Source organism: Dermacentor andersoni, chromosome 8, assembly GCF_023375885.2.
Source record: "Dermacentor andersoni chromosome 8, qqDerAnde1_hic_scaffold, whole genome shotgun sequence".
Taxonomy (NCBI): domain Eukaryota; kingdom Metazoa; phylum Arthropoda; class Arachnida; order Ixodida; family Ixodidae; genus Dermacentor; species Dermacentor andersoni.
The window spans coordinates 84,845,830-84,865,530 of NC_092821.1; the positions used below are offsets into that span (position 1 = coordinate 84,845,830).

Here is a 19,701-nt window from a genome sequence, read left to right on the forward strand (position 1 = left end):
TCCGACAAGGCCTTCATGACTATGTTGAACAGTAAGGGGGAGATGACTGCTCCTTGGGGAGTGCCTCTGGCCCGTAGAGCGAACTCATCTGACTTGAGTTGTGCAATCTTGATGGTGGCTGTTCTGTTCATGAGGAATGATCTAACAAAAGCCTGAAATCTTGCTCCCAGACCTAGGCTGGCCGTGGCCTGCAGGACAAATCGATGAGATACAGTGTCAAAGGCCTTGGTCAGGTCAAGGGCTAAGATGCCCCTAACATCCCTAGTGCTGTTATTGAAAATGTGCTTCTTAAGGAGTAGCATTATATCCTGTGTGGAAACGCCGGGCCTGAAGCCGACCATGTTGTGCGGGAACAGTTCGTTGCGTTCTATGTAATCCGATATCCTGTGCAGGATCGCATGCTCCGCTACCTTGCCTACGCAAGAGGTTAGCGATATCGGCCTTAGGTTGTCAAGGTTTAGGGGCTTACCCGGTTTCGGGATAAGCACAACCGAGGCTGCTTTCCACTCGTCCGGGACGCACCCGTTCTCCCAAGTTTTGTTGACCTCTTTTGTTAGCAGCTCAATTGATCTATCATCCAGGTTCCTTAGCAGTCTGTTTGAGATGCCGTCCGGACCTGAAGCCGACCTGCTATTTAAGTTGTGAAGTACTGCTCTGATTTCGGACTCCGTGAAGGGGTCATCGAGCTCCTTTAGCGTGTCACATTCGATGTTGGGATATTCCTCTGAGTGTGCTGCGCCTAGCGGGAGATATCTATTGGCTACCTCGTCTAAGAGCGTTTGTTCGGTTCCTCCTTCTTGTTTGTGCCTGTGAATGAGGCGGCACAATGTCTGTCTTTGATTGCTTTTGGTTTGCGTGTCATCTAGCATGTGTTTAAGGAGATTCCATTTTCCGCCTGTGCGCATGCGCCCATCGACTGCTGAACAGATTTCATACCATTGTAGCCTAGCTAACTCGGTGCAGTACTGTTCAATCTCCCTGTTCAGTGCGGCAACCCTCTTTCACAACCTCCGGTTAAGCCTTTGTGTTTTCCATCGCCTCAAAGTAGAAGCTTTAGCTTCCAAGAGATGTGCGAGGTGCGGGTCCATCCTGGAAACCTCGAGCTCGGTTTGAATAGTTTTTGTAGCATTTTCAACATCTGTTCTGAGTGTCTCGGGGAGTTCGCTGAAGCTGGCGTATTCGCCAGTGTCCTCCTTTCTGAGCTTACGGAAAGCATCCCAGTCCGTGACTTTAAATTCCCTGGCCAGGGGGGCTCTGACCTGAAGGGTAACACTAATGATGAAGTGATCGCTGCCCAGGTTTTCTTGCTTATTATCCCATGTTGTTTGCTCTACATTTTTGATAAGGGCAAGATCGGGGGTTGTGTCTCTAGCCACCGACGTGCCCAGTCTTGTGGGGAAACGGGGATCGGTGATGACTGTTAGCGCTAGGTCATCGACGGCCCGCGCTAGATTTGTGCACTTAGCTGTCTGCCTGATGTACCCCCATGCGTTGTGTGGGGCGTTGAAGTCTCCCGCGATTACTAACGGTGACTCCCTAGCGAGCGAAGCTGCCTTCCTAAACAGGGAGTGGAAAGACTGTCTCTGATCGGATGGTGGGCTGTAAACATTGAGGATGAACACGCTTTGTTTAAGCCAGCTGTTCTGGATAACCTCAACCAGAAGCGCCTCCATTCTGCCGCGACCTGGCTGAATGTTATGTTCAACGTATGCGAGCTTTTTGCTCACTAGCGTAGCTATACCTCTCTTGCACTCCCCCCTTGCTGCCACCGATTTGTAGCCTGAGAGGGTGGGTGTAACACACAGTGTCTCCTGTAGCAAAATTACTTGCGGCCTTTTGGCCTCAGCTGTAATGTACTGTTGCAGCGAAGTCTTGCGCCTTTGAAAGCTAGCACAATTCCACTGCCAAATTACTAGATCCTTTTGAGTGCCCGCCATTTTGCTAGTTTAGATTTTGATGACCCTTCGGGGCTGTCCCAGTACCGTCATTAGCTGCAGCTTGCCTACGAACCTTTGAATTGGCCTTTATCGCCATCTTGTCTTCAACTGCTACTACTTTATTCTCTATAGCTCCTACTTTACTCTCAATTGCTCCCATGCGCTGCGCGAGCTGGTTAATGCTTGCCTGATTTTCTTTGGAAACCCTAAGTAACTCTTGGAGCATTTTGTTCTGCGAGCTTTCCGCCCCGGCCATCTCCGACTCTCTCATCTCCGAGTCGTCCTGAAGTGGAGGGAGGGCCTTACGTTTGGCTTTGCTGACCTCGACTTTGGGTTCCTGCGTGCTTTTCTGCACGGCATTGTCCGCCGCTTTCGCACCCTCGACCCTGCTTTGAATGACCTGCGCAACTTTCTGCTTGTATAGCTCTTCTTTGAGACTAGCAATCTCCTGACGTAGTAGTTGAATTTCCCGCCCTGCACTATGCTTTGGCGATACCGACTGCGTTACCTTTCTGGGTTTGGGTGTCTTCGCCACTCGATCCACCCAGGTGAGCTCCTCCTGAAATCTCGTTCTAGACGCCGAGTGCCCTCTGGAACGGGAGCGGCTCCGCTTGGCGTCGCGCCGCCGCGTAGATGGTGTCCTGGAGCGACCTCTTCCGAGGGTGCTGGCGACGCTGGTACATACGCTGGAGTCGCGTGACTCCATTCCTCGGGCCACCTGCGTCTTTTCGGCACGCCGGTGGCGTTGGCGTCTTCTCCTTCTGACGATGTAGGGAACGTGAAACCTGTGTTTGCATACCCTATCCGCAGTGGGATGTGGACCTTCGCATAGCGAACACTTTGGAATGCACTCATGATCATACGCTGGTGATTTCTCTCCGCACGTGCGGCACCACTTGCTGTTTGGATTAGTGCAAACGTCGGCACGATGACCTAAACCTCCGCAGCCGTAACAAACCTCCGTGTGTCTCCTGTATAGCGTGCAGCGAAACATGCTCGCGCCGCAAGAAACATAACTGGGCACCTTCATACCCCTAAACAATACTACCACAGCCGTGGTGTTCTTGGTTCTTTTGGCCTCGATGGCTCCTGGGTTGCGGCGGTTCACGATTCTTGCTCGGAGTTGACCCTCGTTGACATCCGCGTCGACACCCCATATTACTCCTTTACACGTGTCGTCGGGGGGAGCCGGGTACACAGAGATCCGGTACGTGCTTTCGCCTAGTCAGACTTGCTGTGCCTTTACGTAGGCGCACACATTTTTCTCGTAAGGAGTACACACCACGTAGATGTTTTGGGTACCGTTGGGGCAAATGGTGTCCTCTTCAATTTCGGCCGGAGCCAGTGCCGCTTCCATGGCTAGGGCTTGCTCGAAACGTATTCGGCGAACCCTGGTCACTCTCAGGCCGTGCCTTGGCCTGACGATGATGCGATACGTGTCCCTCGGTGTTCTGTTTCGACCCTGACACACTCTCATGATTGTTATATCAGATGGAAAGGTCCTAAAAGACGCAGGCAATTCTAAAAGAGAGAAAAAAAATTAATCAAAATATAGCCTAGCTGGCGAAACCAAACCGCATGATGATGTGCTGCGCATTTACTCATTACTGTTATCCCCGTTCGCTATATGGCTCAGTAAACTCCAAAGTTGTATGATGAAGAGTTAGGAATCTCGCGGGAATCGCGGTGTTGCCAGCATTTGTAAGAAACCCGGAGGAAGAAGTTCAGGTTCACAGTGCACATGTGTGTGTGCATAGCGTGTGAAGGAACTTGCTGATGTTGCCCGGTGGCACAAAATCGGTGTCGGGGTAGCCCAGGAGGGTCCTCGGCTGGCGCCACACCCTGTGCCAGGAGAAAGAGAAGTCTGGAAGGCTGAGAAAAATTATTATGCAGTATTCACAGGCTGGGCCATTATAGTTACAGAATGCATGCCAAGGGAAGGGAAGTACCGTCGAGGTCGGCCGAAACTTGGGTGGAGCGATGAAATTTGGGATACTGAAAGAGCAAGTTGAAATCAGCCAGCGCAAGACAAGGGTGTTTTGAGATCGTCGGCATAAGCCTTCGTACTGCAGTGGACATAAAAATAGGCTGATAATGATTTACATTTCTCGTATAAGCAGAAAAAGCTTGCGAAAACGCCATACTCTTCTCCTGAATAAAATCTCGGTTTGCCAGATTCCCTAGGCTTTCCCGAGTTTTTTACAGATTTCCTTCCCTGTACAGAGCAAGAGAAGTGTCGGTCAACTCTCGCTGTGCTTGAGTCAGGTGCTTGACCTATGGGAGGGGCCGCATTTTTCACTCTCGTAGCAGGGCGGCTGCGGTTTCGGTCAACCCTCACCGCTTGGCGATTCGGACGTCGATCTCTGCCAGGGATGGTTCCAAGAATGTGGGCTAATCACCGCTGCAGGGTCGACGAGCCTGAAAAGTCGCTTCTAGGGATACACGCGAGCAGCTGTAGCACACGCTGACAAGTGCTACCATTCACACTCCCACAAGTGCAATCGCTGCATTGCTTGACCTTTGATCAGCTTTATGGAGTCAAGAGCTGCTGATGCAATAAGGCCATCCAAAGCAGCATTCACTGACGAAGCACCATTGTTCGTCTGGAAGTGCCAGCCAAGACGATCTGGGGTTACGTACAGATAAAACATGATTATACAAATCCACCTAACATGAGCACTCCAGAGAAACCGGTAAAACACCTGCAATAAAAGAAATAATAACTACGGCGAATATAACAAAATAAATATATTCACTGAATGAACATACTTGTTTCGATGTTTTTCATCAAAATCACTAATGTATGCATTTCTTTATCCATAGTCATGGTACTCGAAGCGCTAAAAACGTAACAAGGACTTGAAACTTCCTATGGGAAGCTATATTGTAAGCTTCAGAGTTGGAAAAGACAATCTGTTTTACATACTTTAATCCAAACCGATGAAATACCCTTCTTAAGGATGCAAGAAACCGAAAATCAATATTATCCGGCTGTAATGAAAAAAAGTGAGTTGTCTCCTAAGGTCAAGCCGGCGCAGCCCTGTTTTAAACCAATGGCTTTCTTTAGCTACTTCCGTCACATTGTATGGTTCGTGGGCTATCTCGCACAGAGTGTGGTGCTCTCGCAGGGCGTTGAATCTGCTTTAGAAAACTGAAGAAGCTAACGTTAGCGTCGGGGAGGAGGGTAAAGAGCGAAAAGATGCAACGCGAGTGTGATGGAAGAGCAGAGGCAGCATACTGTCGGATTCTTCTATATTCCTCGTATTGTCTTACTGCAGTGCTTGCGCTCCATGCGTATGTCCGCGCGGCGCTGCAAAGTGCCACTTGCTCGGCAACAAATGCAACTGCATCAACGGGGAGTACTACCTTCCTGGGTCCGACCAATGCGTCCGAAATAAGAAGGACTGCATGTTCTCCAACCCCATCATGTAAGACTCACCTCTCTTCACTTCTACGAGCATTCTTAGGTGCAGGGACGAAACAGCGAACATTTATCTCTAGCTTCCTCTTGCGGTTTCACAATCTTGTGTGGTGTGTCGTAGTGGTGGTTAGTAACGCTAACGAGTAACTTATGTGGCGTTCACACAAAATAGACCTGAAACAATTTGCTACTGGTGCCAAAGGCGCATAGACGCAGTAGACGAATACAATAAAATGCATCATGGAAAGGAGAAAAGAAGAAGTTCAAGCAATACTCTCGCTTAGTCTTGGATCGCTGACTGAAGTAAAATAGTGCAGTTTAATAAAATAGATTTATACAGTTGTGCGTGAAATTTCGCGCATAACCGACGGGAAGAAACGCTAATGTGCCGCTTGCGAGTAGGTGTGTCTTTCACACAGGCTTACTCCTTCCTAATCGGAGTGGCGGACAGTCCCAATTGTAGCAGGTGTGGTGTCGAAGAAACACCAAACATATCCCTTATGACTGCCCTACATACGAAGACGAGAGAAGAGCCCTTCGTACAGCTTTGGAGCGCTTAGACGACCGTACTCTAGCAGTGGAGAAGATGGTGGGCACGCGGTCTCGTGCGTCTACTATGTGGAAGGCCGCAAAGGCGCTGGTGCGGTTCTTGAAATGCACCAGCCTGTATGACCACCTGTGACTGACCCAGTGGTGGACGCTTCTGTGCGTAACAGTGAAGACTGTCACCTTAGTTCTTCCTTCTCCTCTTTCAGTCCCCTTTCCCGCTTCCCCTGTGCAGGGTAGCCAACCGGGCTCAGCTTGGTTAACCTCCCTGCATTTCCCTTACGACTTTCTCTCTCTCTTCGCGCATAGCCTCGGTGAACGAGGCGTTAAACCATTGCTATGACAGACCATGACTAGGAATTTCTGCCACAAATTGGAAAAATGAATTGTGGCAAAACTCTTCTCGTGATCAATGTTCGTGTTAATGCGAATAGTGTTGCAGCAATGTAGCGAGGCAACGTATCGGCGCGTTATCAGGTAAACGTGTATGCAACCTGGCTCCTTTCTCGCATTTCCCTCTAGATGCATTCTGTAATCTGGAGACACCGCCACACATTTCTGCTCGCGGCAAGTGTGTGAATATACATTAGGAATATATGGTCTGAATACGGCTCTTTTTAGCGTGAGAGTTTTTAAAGATGCCCCGTGACACATTCTACTGCACTCTTTGTATTATTCTGAAATCTGAAAGTGAATATGACGCCAATATAATTTTTTCGCGAACTAATCTTTGCACAAAAGCTTTACGGCACATATTGCCATTTACGAATTGCATCCGGTTACCTTGAAACTTGTAGCCACATGAAACCAATCTTGAAATCAACTTTCGAGCTCGAATACGTCAAAAACGTTTTCTTAAAACATTCTGTGGCCCGCGAGTGCACATTCACCTCACATTAGTCAGCGCGTACGTCAACGCTGGTGTGCGTTTCAAAATTTATTTCTGGTGGTTATGCACTGTAAAATCAAGAGCTTCTATTCGTGTATTGCAATATGCGTGCCAAGAAGTAATTAGTTTAAAAGGTTGTTTGGTAAAATTTGTAAATTAATTTCCGGTGTATGCAATGTTTCCCTGATCGAGTAATTCAGCTTAATAAGTATATTTGTGGTACATGGCAGGGGCGATTTTTAAAATTCTGATCACCTAAAAATAAAACACCCGCTCTGTATGGCACAGATTCGACTCCACTCAGAGTCCGAATTTTTCGCATGAGTCTAACACCTTCGAGTTCTTAAGATACAACACGCCCTTTCTGGGAGACATTCATCTATGTTTGTATGTGTGTTTGTGTCCATTGTGATTCAATTCGCTTCCGACAGCCCTGTCGTTTTAGAGCGCAGCTCTTTGGCGTCCGTTCCTGGGTTTCGCGTCGTCGTCGGCGTTGTCGTCGGCCTCGTAACCAGCTCCGCCCCCCTTTCATCCCCCCAGCGCTAGCAGCGACCGACTGATACCGCTGGATGCCGCTGACGCCGCTAGAGAGTCAAGATAACGTGACTGCATAGAACACCGTCGCCGCCATGCAGAAAGAGGAGGAAAGGGTCCCCCCCCCACTGCTCTTGTGTGGCGGATAGGGTGCTCTTCAGTTGCCGACGCGCCGGTTATTTCACGTAGGCCCCGGCACGTCGACGAATACGTGACCACCTTCCCACGGCTAGACCTGGTTCTTAGCGCTGCGGAAGCGAGGGTATCATATTGTTTGTGTCGGCATCGGTGGCGTTGTCCCTGAAACCAACTCCGCAGCTGGGGTTGACTCACTATCGGCGTCAGCGGCATCAGTCAGTCGCTGCTATCTCTTCCCTCCTCCCTTTATCGTGTTGTCCGCTTGCTGCGCGCGCTTCTGCCCCCATCGTTTGCCGCTGGGTGTACACGCCGCCCCCCTCCCCCCTCTTCCTGCGAGTCTCCGGTTGTCAAAGCGCCGGCTCGAACTTAATTCCTTTCTTCGCTCCTCCTCCAATGCAACCCCTGTGCGGTGGCAATCAGAGAGCCAGATCGGTGGCGGCGGATCTGTATATGTGCACCGCCCGAGCCGAAATTGCCGCTGCCGTTCGCCCTGTGCGGTGGCAATCAGAGAGCCAGATCGGTGGCGGCGGATCTGTATATGTGCACCGCCCGAGCCGAAATTGCCGCTGCCGTTCGCCACTGCGAAATTATCTGCCAGTTCTTTCTGAGCCATGAGCGAGACGACCGATGGAAGTCCTCCGTCTGCTGCTGCTGCTGCTAAACGAGCTGCCAGAGCAGAGGCCCAGCGCCGTCGCCGTCAGAATCCAGAGGTGCGTGCCGCCGAAGCAGAAGCTTACCGTCGCCGCCGTCGAGATGATCCAGGAGTACGCGTCGCCGAAGCAGAGGCTAAGCGCCGCCGCCGAGAAGACCCACACCGATGTTAGTAGTGGGGGACTTTAATGTTGACATAAAGACAAACAGCAATTTCCTAACACTTATGCGGGAGAACATCCCGTTCCTCTCGCTCGTAACGCGTCCCACGGCTGTGACAACCTCGCGAGGCACTTGTATAGATCTCGTCTTTGAGAATCGAGCATTGGTGTACCAAGTCGAACATATATCAGTCTATTTCTCCGACCACAAAGCTTCCTTCATGACTGTCAAGAACTGTTAGTGGAGTCTTTGTTAAAGGAATACGTGTGAAAAATAAAAAAAAAATTCTGTGATAGCGCATACATGTGTTGCTCGATTTCTTTGCCTCAATCTATCGAAAAGGTGAAACAGCTTATTTGCTGCGCTCAAATTTCGCATTAGGAAGTAACGTAATCGTCGGTAATTTTTTAAATTATTGTTTCAATTTATGTGGGAGAGGCCTGTATACAGTTAGTCTGGGTAGCGTGGCGTTCAAGAGCATCTTCACAGAGCTTTGATTTCTTTTTTTTTTCAGATCCTAATGCGACCACGTATTCACGCGCACTTGATATCTCTGATAAGCAGGGAAGCTCAATTAACCGCGACAGGGGTAGTGTAATGCCTAGCAGACGCACCGTGCGCTTACAGTGAACTTTGTGCGCATGCGCTACTCTTGCTGAGCTCGTCGCTTCGCGCCGTTATCACGGACAGGCCGGCCGACCACTCGACGCTGGCTCGGTACTGCGAATGTAAACTGCAGTGTTCTACGCATACGGTGTAAGTTCGCTTTCCGGCAGTGCGTTTTCGGCGCTAACGTACTAATCAGTGACGCATAGAAAGCTTCATTTTAATATCCTTTAAATTTCTCCAAAGCAGGGCCGAATCTAACCCATGCCACAAGCGTTCCTCGGAGACACCAACCCGATGCTTTAGAAGGGTTGTGCCACAAATACACTGCGTGTGTGCCGCTTTTCAATGAACTTCGTTCATGCCAACGCTTTAGTGAGTGGTGACATGAATGAAGAGGACATCGGCCATCCTTCAATGAACCTATCCAAAACTTTAACCACTGAGTATGTGCCACTGAGTGTTCCTAAAGCGAGGGAACAATTGTCAGCGTTCGCATTCACCGCCGCGCGACGCTTCTGCTTTAGAAGGCTATGCTCAGACTTCACTGCAACGCGACTAAATGGGGCTGCGTGTCAAGAAGGAATCGTGAGGGAGGAGCTCGGCTGCAGCATGACGCGCTTCTCAGAGTTCGCACGCATCGGCGCGCTGTGCATTTCGGAGTCCACGCTCAGAATTACTTAGCGGCGGCGGCGCTAGATGGCGCCGAGTGTTGGTTCTCGCTTAAGCACATGCCTCATACACAATAGGTTACGATTGTGGCACTATGTGCAGCTATATTCATTCTATAGTAAATGCATTACTGTATACAGTCACAGTGAGGTGGATTCTGTCGAACTTTTGTTATTGAAGAGTGGTGCACACCAAGTGACACAAGGTGGCGTCAAAGCGGTTCATTGAAGAGCGGAACAAACACAAGTTTCTCCAATGGGTAGTGTTTAACCGTGTTCTCGAATAGCCGGCAAATTCTGCGCCCAGTGACCCAAGTTACCGAAAAAATGGTGAGCAACCAATACAGACAGACAGAAAGATCGTTCCGGAAAGTACGTGGAGTTTCCTAAGAATGCAAACCGCAATAACGAGAACTGTATGAAGAGGCGTCCAAAGCGAAACGAAGAGTTCGCTAGCCTTACTCCTTTTCTGCTACAGAGAATGCGGAATTTGAGGGTGTGTCTGTGGGGGTGATGCCAGGTTGGTGTACATTTGCTTTGAAGAACATGCTGACGCAAAACACCTTGTCGAAGCTCCTCCAAAGCTCATTTCAACGTAAACGTTTTTTCTAGAGCCTGCTACTGAGTGTTATTACTGGGCAAAACGTTGGTGTTGTTCTATACCTGCGAAAATTGATCTCGTAAAACCTTTCTAGTAGAGAAATAGCTAGTCCTTCTCGAACTTTGTAGTACGCGAATCTAAACCCTAATAATGACGACAACATTGTATAACTAGAAGCACTATTTAAAGATGGTCAGGCACCTAGCCAAGCCACATATATGTGGAGAAAGGTAAATATTATTTCAATATTTATATCACCTATTTCTGCACTGGAGAATGTCCGAATGATCGACTCTCAGATACTGCAGTAAAACAACTAATTTCTTCCACAGCACTGGCTGCGCCAAGTGCAGGTGTGCAGGCGGTGGTAGAATGTGCATCTGGCCGGACAGCAAGTGCGAGTGCAACAATGGGAGGTACTACTTGCCTGGTTCCAAGCAATGCGTGCGAGATCCTAAAGATTGTCAATACGGCAGCTCAACAAGGTGAGATCAAAGGAAATTCTAGGCTACTCATTGAAGCAGATAGCGCGATCGTATTGCCAAGAACAGTTCACTAGAATCAATTTTGTAGGTCATTACTGTAAGGCACAGTTTCTACTCCACGATCGGGGCCCAGGCAAGACGTCACAGTGCAAACGAAAGCCACCACGTGTGGACTTGCCGCCTTTGCCTCCTGCCCGTAAAAAACTGCGGTTCTTCATCGCAGTGATTCTGAAGTCTTTTAACTACGTCTTTTGAAATCAGATGCTTCTGGAGAACGTGCCAGTGATAAAAACGAAACAATAATTGAGTCTTTCAGATGAAGTTTGAGTTGCCGTGTACGCATTTCAATCGTTCACATCAGCACATCCCCTGAAGTTCATCCGATTGGTTCTGCGGCAAAGATAATCTTGCTTTTAAATGAAATGAGAACAATTCACCGACGGTTACGATACTCCCTAATGCGAAATTTTAGCGCAGATATATAGGTCTTTTAAATTCGCCATATATTGACTGACGTGGACAACCTGTCTCGTGCACCACGTCGCAAAGCGGGTTGATATGTGCATGCAGCGCTTCGTTTCCATACAGACGACGCGCGCTACCACGACGCCATCTCGTAACCATGGGTGCTATAACGTAAAACTATTTCAAACTTTTCTATTCCAATTCTACAATCAGCCCACCGCGATTGGTCAACAATTTTTTGGACCATCCCCACTTCACCTGTCTGTCACGCGACGTCACGAAAACCGCGATAGCGCCCTATCTGATATGCAAGACGACGGCGAAGTTCGAAGGAGGCATGTGGGCTTTTATGGGTCCATCTTTTTCGAAGCTTTCGAGCCTTTTTTGGTCATCTAGTGGTGCAAACCTGATATCATCAGATCCGTGAAGACCAGAAGATTCAGCGGATACATAATTTTTAGGTGGGCCACCCCTTCTTCGGACTTCATTGGAACTTTTGTGCTCACGCCACGCTGGCCGAGAGCTAGCGTCTTGTAGACCTAGCGCGGCATGGCAGCAATGCTTGTTGAAGGGGAAGTGTTCCTGGCGGAGGACTTTACTGAAGAGCTTCGATGGCGGTCAATGTCCAGCCGAAAATCGAGAGCTACGACGAGGTCTGGATTAGGTGATGGCTGTTCGCCAAGCGAGATGCCTGAACGAAGGTGCGCAGGTGAACGGCGCGGAGGCTCGGCAATCAAGCATCACATTGTGAACGCGTCCCGCATGCCACCGATGCTACAAGAACACATCAAAATAGTCATTCGCCCACGGGATGGACTGAATTTGGACAAAGTTAGGTCTACAACGGTGGGCAAGGCAATTGTAGAGGCGGCAGGCCTCAGTATTGAGCAGATTAGGGAAGATGTTATTTGCCCTAACTTTGCGCAAAATATCTTGGTGCCTAGTACGCCAGAAAGGAGCAACGCTGAACGATATGTGAGACTCAGGTCAATCACAGTGGCAGACAAGGATTTTGAAGTCAGTGCGTACGAGACGGCCCCACACATTACGTGTACGAGAGTCATTCGCAATGTAGGCGTTATGGATGGCCCCGCGACACTTGAGCGGAACATTGTTAACGATCGCAATCCACTGGCTATGGCGGTCAAACGAATCAAAACACAGGATCAGTTATCACTGTTTTCGATGAGTTAAATGTGCCTAATTTCGTCAGATATGGACCAACTCTGGTCCGGTGCTTCCTGTATCGAAAGCAGTTGGATGTATGTTAAGTGTGGGGCAAGCTTGGACATTGGGCGGACGTCTGTCTGGCGCCCGATTGTTTTGAATGCCGAGGATGTGGGGCTCGGAACCCTGAAGAGGATCACAATTGTGTGCCTTGTTGCAAGCTTTGTGGCGAACGACACCTGACCGCGGATAAACAATGCAGACAACGATACCAGCTTCCCTACGTCGTCCGTGTTCGACGATAGGATAGAGTCAGGGCGGAGCTAACGGCGGAACAGGAGGCAGCGGAGATGGTGCAGCTGGTGAGCGCCCGCCAACGCCCTAAGGGACGCTCGCGCTCTAGGAGCCGCTCCAGGTCGAGGCAGCGGCCATTGACTGCGACTCCAACGACCAGGAGCCGATCCGTTTCTAGGGAGGCGCGGGTGCGCTTTCCTGCAGCTGGTGGAAGCGGCAGCGCAGCTGGAAGCCAGACCAAATGGTCTGACAAGGTGAAGGGTGGTATCAGTGCCGGCCGAGCGTGCGGACAGCGCCAGGAGCATGTGCATGGTAATAGGGATAGGGATAGGGATAGGATTGCGCAATTGGAGAGATTGAATCGTAGCTTAAAAGCAGCCATTGACGGCCCTATCAAAGAGATAGCTGAACTTAGGAACGGCTTACCTTCCGGTAACAGCGATAGCTTAGGACAGGATAGGAGACATGATTACTCAGTTGAGGTACCAAGGTCTGTGGAGGTCGCGGAAGAGAACATGGCGGACGAGGAGACGCCTGCTCCGAAAAAGAGGGCCCTATCCTCGGCCATGCGGATTCAGGGCAAAGTCGGTTCCGAGCTTAAAGCAATGATGGCGACATCCCAAGAAAGTGTACACCAGATTATTAGTAGACTGGAGCGGATAGAAGAGCGGGAAAATGTCACCGATCAGATATTAGGCAAAATTGAAATATATCTAAACGAGACGGTGGTCTCTGCTATGGAGCGGGAGTGCACTCGGCCGCTAGCCCAGCAGCGTAAGTCGCCGAGTGGACTTGGACTCAAAACTAGTTCACCAAATTTCCGTGGTCAAGATGGCTTTATTAAATAGATCATTTACTATTCGGCAGTGGAATCGTAGGGGGTTCAATCATAAGAAGATGTCTCTGCAGCAGTTTGTTAGAACACATGGTGTGAAACCTCAAGTTATCATGTTACAGGAAACACTGACGTCTAACGTGACCTTAACGGATTTCAAAGCGGAAGTTAAGGATAATGAACAGGGCAGAGTACTCGCTACTCTCATTAATAGGAGGTTGGCGTATATTAGACATGATCTTCACATGGCGAATTGCAAGATTGAATATAATATGGTCGAGGTAATTTTAGGTCGGCAAAGGTCATGTCAGAAGAGCGTTTACCCGCTTAACCTGTACAGTAGCCCCAGGGACACGAAGCAGATTTTCAACTCTCTCTTGACCAAGGCAACCAATCTGGCTAAGCATGCACGGTTGCTTATTGCAGGAGACTTCATGGCACCATATCATGTGTGGAAGTATGTTTATAGCACTATTAAGGGGGAGAGGCTATGGCAGCAGGCACTAGACTTGAATTTAACTCTGATTAGAGACCCTTCGTATCCCACCAGATGTGGCACGTCGACATATAGAGATTCGACACCAAATCTCACTTTTGTTCGGGGGGTGGTGGATTCGTCCTGGTCCAATTCTAATATAGATTTTGGTAGCCATCATTACATACTTATGGTTACCTTGGTAGTGGATTAAAAAAAAGAGCGCAGATTCAGGATGGTTGACTGGGATGCATTTAGGAAACGAAGAGCGCAGAGGACCGAAGATGAGGGAAATGAGTTGACCTTGGAACAGTGGACTATCCAGCCTAAAAGTGACGTTGAGGCGTCCACTAAAGAGGTTGAGACTGATATTGACTCGGAACACATGGAGCAGGAGTTGCTGAAGGATTTGGCTGAGAGATACCTTCCGTTGGAGACCTGGCACGATACACCTGACGTGATTTCGGAATATAGCGGGGACGAAAATGCAGCTTTGGATGAGGAATTTACTGAAAGTGATATAAGGATGGCGATGCACGATCTTAATGGACGATCAGCATCAGGGCCGGATGGCATTACGAATAAAATGTTATGGAATTTAGGCGACGGGTCAGTTGATTTCCTTACGCGGGAGATCAATTGCCGATGGAAGGAAGGCTCTTTCCCGGAAGAGTAAATGGAAGATACTGTCTTCCTCTGAGACTTCGGTGTTACAAATGGGATAAAAAGATGGCTCTTGCCCTTATATTGTAGTGCAGTTTAACAGCCGGTTGAAACATGACACCGTCCTAGACAGAGCGTGGAAAATGTCTTTCAGTAGTGGACATCGGTTGCCCAGGAACTTCTCCTCACCATGTTAACGAACACTTATGCCTGCCGTTAAAAATATCTACTCGCACAAACTGCTGCTCGAAAGAAGGCCGCAAACTGAAGGTTCGCGTAGATTTTTGCAAGAATGACCGAGACCTGCGGGCGATTCAGCTAGCCAGATAAAGGGATCTGCAAAAGATTGTCTAAATCGATATCACCCCCCCCCCTGCGCGTCATTGAAAAAGAAGGAAAATAAACCCACATTGGCTGCAAGTTTTCGAACGCCAGGGGAATTTAGATTATCAGTTGACAAAAACTGCGCCACCTTTATTTCCTTCATATAAACGCGCAGGCAGCTGCGAATAAGGAAGACTAAATAACGACACTGCTTGAATTTTTCAAGTTTTGTTTTCACATTAACATGGTCCCTAAAACCCGGTATTGTGATGAATAGGAAGCGCTTTGTATACCTGATTTCGTGAACCGCAGTGATATGATTGGTCGTAGACCTATGCTTCAAATAAAAGGTGTTCAAATGTCAAATATTTCAGACATTTTCTGTGCTGACTGGTGAGTATGAATTACTGACTGCGAAATATTGCTTGGGCATTTTTCCTGTCATTTACCGCTCCCCCCAAGGGAAATGTGCCTGCTTCTTTTATATTTGAAGTACTTTCATCTCTTGAAGCAATAAAAATGCTGACAAACTTATCTTTGGTGGCCATTTAAACATTGACGTGCTAACCTCTTGCCCGAATTCTGTGATGTATTGGAAGCTAACGCATTAAATATTGCTACCGAAATCCCCTTGCAGTCAGGCTCACATTTGCGTACTCCTTAGCGTCAGCATAACGAGTGCCACAAATAAACCTGACTACCCGGGTGTCCTTAAACCACATATGCCACTTCCTACCTCATTTAAGTTTAAGCTATGGAGTATTTCAGCTTTGGGATGCAAAGCCAACTTCAACCCTTTTTCGGCACATATTCTCTGATACCCTTAATCTGTTAACTGTTTGTCTATAAAAAAAAGGGAGCGACGTTTGCGGCGGCGCTGACGTTGGCAAGACACGTATTGTTTCTTGTGGAACGATTTTTAGGCGCGTACAACGAATGTTTTCCTCGCAAAATTAGAGGATGGCCGCACAAGGCCAGAAAACCTTGGTTTACCTCAGAGTGCCTAAAAGCTATAAAACCTTAAAGCGCACTCACTCTACGAGCGCTTCAAAGCGAAGCTTTATATTCCTTGGCGAAACACTCGTGGTCTGACCACAGAAACCGTACTGCGGGGGTATGAGCCATTGCATTCGTCTTACGTGACGTAAGGACAAAGTTCTCGTTGGGTTGGCATCTAGGAATGATTACGCATATAAAACATACACATTTATCTACGTATCGTTCCAGGGGAGAGACACAGTGGGGGACATGGTTAAGAAGCTATCATGATGACATAATTATCTCGTAGCGAAGCTGGGGCGCGCCATTGGCTTCGCCGATAGTGACGTCGTGGCCCTCTCGCCGCAGAGCGTGCTCGCAGCAATCTCTCTCCGACTTGGCAGTAGGTTCAAAAATGTGTCCCTGTCTTTATTTAAATGAAACGTGTACTCCCAGTGTCCCATTCGGTAACTGCAGTGCTTAACCGAGTCGTAAATACTCTTGGAATATGACCATGACAGCTTACGCTATGAAAAGAATAAACATGGAGTTTGTATCTCTCTGGATATATCCTGTATGAAAGTCTCTTCCGATTGTCCACAACTCTATAATTGTTACCTTGATGACTGAAATCCGCGCGTGGCGACTGTGTAAATATGCCAAAATGACTTCGTCTTGGCAAAGTTGGTGCTTACAATTCGTGGTATACTTTGTGTCGCAAGATACATTTCTTGGAAAGGGACGTAAGAAAGGAAGACGGATATAGCAGGGCTCAATATTTTCAATTTTTCTGTATTTTTTCAAGAAATATATATTGTGGCACAAAGTACACCTAGGAAGTGTAAATAAACATGTGAACAAATTTGGCGTGACTCTATATTTCATGGGTTCGATTTGCCCCTGCAATGGAGATATCTTAAATAAGTTTACTTTTCTCATATAAGGGCGGCAAATACTTAGTGACACATAACCAGGTAACCATGTTGGCATCAAAAAGGCTCAATGTGGAGCGCTACATACACAGTGGCACATACACAGTGAATCAAGTTGGTCCAACGATCGTTTTGTAGCCACTTCCTTAACCGTAGCAGCCCGGTGCATTACCTATTAAGCTATGGACTACCCAGTGACCCCAGCGTGAAAAAGGCTACCTTCCGACAAGCAAACAAACACATACACTGACAAAAATTGTAGCGAACTTCGTGAAAATCTCGAAAAATGCCAGTTTTATTATAACTGAAATAGCCTGCTTTCGGTTCATCCGACCAATCCCGCATTTTCTTCCCACAGCACTTGCGCTCAATGCACGTGTCCATCCGGCGAGAAAAAGTGCAATCGTCTCGGCAACAGGTGCGATTGTATCGATGGGAAATACTACATGCCTGGTTCCGACGAATGTGTCCAAAATGAAGAGGACTGTAGTTTCCTTAGCCCCGCGAGGTAATACTCACATTTAAGTCTGCTACGAGCATGGCACTGACGTTGAGTTTTTCGGCATCTGTGGCAAATGAAAACGTTTCTGCTGTCTTTGAATGCTCTCTCATTGTTTGGCTTTGGCCGGTCAGTGGGATGTCTGTGTGTCGGTTGGTTGGTCGTCGGTCTCAGCCACTCGTCGGCTTCTCGTGGAGTAGATTCAACTGTACATAAAAAAAAGAAAACGCGCCCAGAGCCGGCATTGGAGCCTCAGCCCGGTAGCACGGCAGAACGACGCTTTAACGTTAAGGCAACGAACCCATTATTTTTCTCTTTACTGCCTCCAAGAAACACCGAAGCTCTTTACAAGCCGCCAGCTTTAGCTACGCACACAGTTAACACTAAGGCAGGCAAATACATGTGTCTTACAAATACCTCCACACAGGCTGCGTCTCTTGAGCGACGTACAGGCCGCGTACATCAGTCACTGTGGGCAGAAAGAACAAAACGATTCCTTTGATCGCAGGTTTTCCGCATGCCCATCCCACATCTCACTCAGATTGGCCTACAAATGGCCTACATCCTACTCTAATTGTCCACACCGATTACCTTTTTGAGATGATCTCCGCGGGCCCATGATGATTATGGTTTCCTAATCTTGCCCCTACCTAAACGAGGGATCCGTCAAGAAGCGTTTCAATATGTCGATAACGATGTTGAAGATTCTCACACAATGGCACACACCCAGGAAGAAGACAGTACTATGGCAGATAACCCCAACAGGGGATCGGCCAAGAAGCATGTCCACTTGTTCATTTTAATTATGATTTCCACACTGCAACATACCCACACCGGGGTTTCGGCTGGACGCAGCCGGTACACTTAAAATAATTAAGAACGAATTAGAAAAAAAAATGTAATCCAACATCAGACTTGTCACAACGCGTATATAGCAGGGTGAGCGAGAGCACATGCGTGTTCCGGTTTCTTTCGTGCCAAAAAGAGAAGACGAAATGGTCAAATTATGGCTTTTTCTTATCGTCAATGCTTGTCGTTGTCAAGCTATGCGCACACCTGGTGATGTCGGCGTCACTGTGATCGGAAAGCGCGTATTGTGGTAGCTCGCCTGGTGGTTGGACACGACCGTTAAGGCGTCATGAGGGCGCACGGTGAAGAGCACTCGAGGCGTACTCGGCCATGCGGGAGCTGACATTGCGCGTGTGGCCCCAGTGACGCGTTCATTACAACGGCACTGGCATCATGTAGTTGCTGAGGTGGTGTGGAAAACTAGGCTTGTCGTGAATGAATACTTAACAGAACACTAGAAAAGGCGGCAAAATTGAGAAGGGTGACTGATCCTCTTGGCCGACGAACCTTGGGTTTCGCATAATGGTGGTCAGCCCAGCCGCTCTGTAGACATTGGTTCTGGTGTGTTGGTTGTCGTCTTTACAAATGCCATCAGAGCGGAGGACGTGGTTTGAGGGTGAATCGACCAAGTGACAGGACAGGCATGGTGAATCGCGGGTGACCACCACTGCCGTGTCGCTCATGCCAGTGTACAGCGAGTGAAACCCAGTGGCGCCGAAGCCGCCGGGGGTCGGGCCCGAGCCTTGAAATGGCTTAGCTTTTGGTAACGCAAGTTCTGGGCGCTGAAGCAGAACACCTTGAAAGTCGGCTGTAGTGGTGATAGACTTATTGCGAGGCGTGTCACCCTGGTGGAAAGTGGTCAACTGAGATCGCTCAGGAGACTCTGGAGGTGCGGCGGGAGTAAGGACGGGATCTGGGCGCAGTCTCGGCTGACTTACGTTTTTGGAAGGCGGTGCCGGGGGGAGACTGGGACCTGTACAAAAGTCGGCTGGAAGACCACATGCTTGTGCGAAACGCGACAGACGTCACGAACCACGAGGGGTAGTTGCCGTTGGGGTAGTACTCAATGCGCTGCGGTGGACGAAAGTACCTGCAGTTGTGGCTCGACGGCAGCGAGAATGTGTCGCGGCACTGCCGGTTCTGGTAGGGCCTACACGACGGTCCGCAGCACGTGGTGAGCCTGCGGCCCTGCATGCCGGACGTCCCGGCACATCACAGGCGGGAGGCTTAGCTACTGTTATTTGTTACTTGTCCTGCTGCGAAGGGATGCTACGGAGGTGGAAATATGCCTTCCGTTTGAACAGCCACATGGTAGAGCTTCCAAGCCAGAACTCGGGCAAATGCCGTGGTTCCAGGATGCAGTGCACGGAGGTTTCTTCCGGTCGGAGGGCCATAATGACAGACGGGACCTGGGTCTGGGCTGATTCGGTGTTTGTGGGGTGCCCGGTGGTATCTTCTGGAACGCGTTGTTCCATGGACCGGTGTCACTACTGTGGCGCAGCGGCAGAAAAGATACTGCCACGCCGAAATGCAAGAACCGACTACTTTATTTTTGCTTCTTACCTACTCGCTCCCCTCG

General features: G+C 48.9%; 1 protein-coding gene across 21 annotated transcripts in view; it reads left to right on the forward strand.

The window, feature by feature from the left end:
* Positions 1 to 19,701, forward strand: part of LOC126538704 (uncharacterized) — a 133,956-nt gene that overhangs the window by 96,075 nt on the left and 18,180 nt on the right. For 17 of the 21 annotated variants that reach the window (XM_055074870.2, XM_055074867.2, XM_072289808.1 and 14 more), the window contains 3 exons: positions 5,216 to 5,365; positions 10,489 to 10,641; positions 17,133 to 17,282. In XM_055074870.2, the coding sequence (XP_054930845.2) occupies positions 5,216 to 5,365; positions 10,489 to 10,641; positions 17,133 to 17,282 (453 nt within the window). The remainder of the gene's footprint in view (positions 1 to 5,215; positions 5,366 to 10,488; positions 10,642 to 17,132; positions 17,283 to 19,701) is intronic. The other 4 variants (XM_055074856.2, XM_055074872.2, XM_055074874.2 and 1 more) reach the window with 2 other exon arrangements.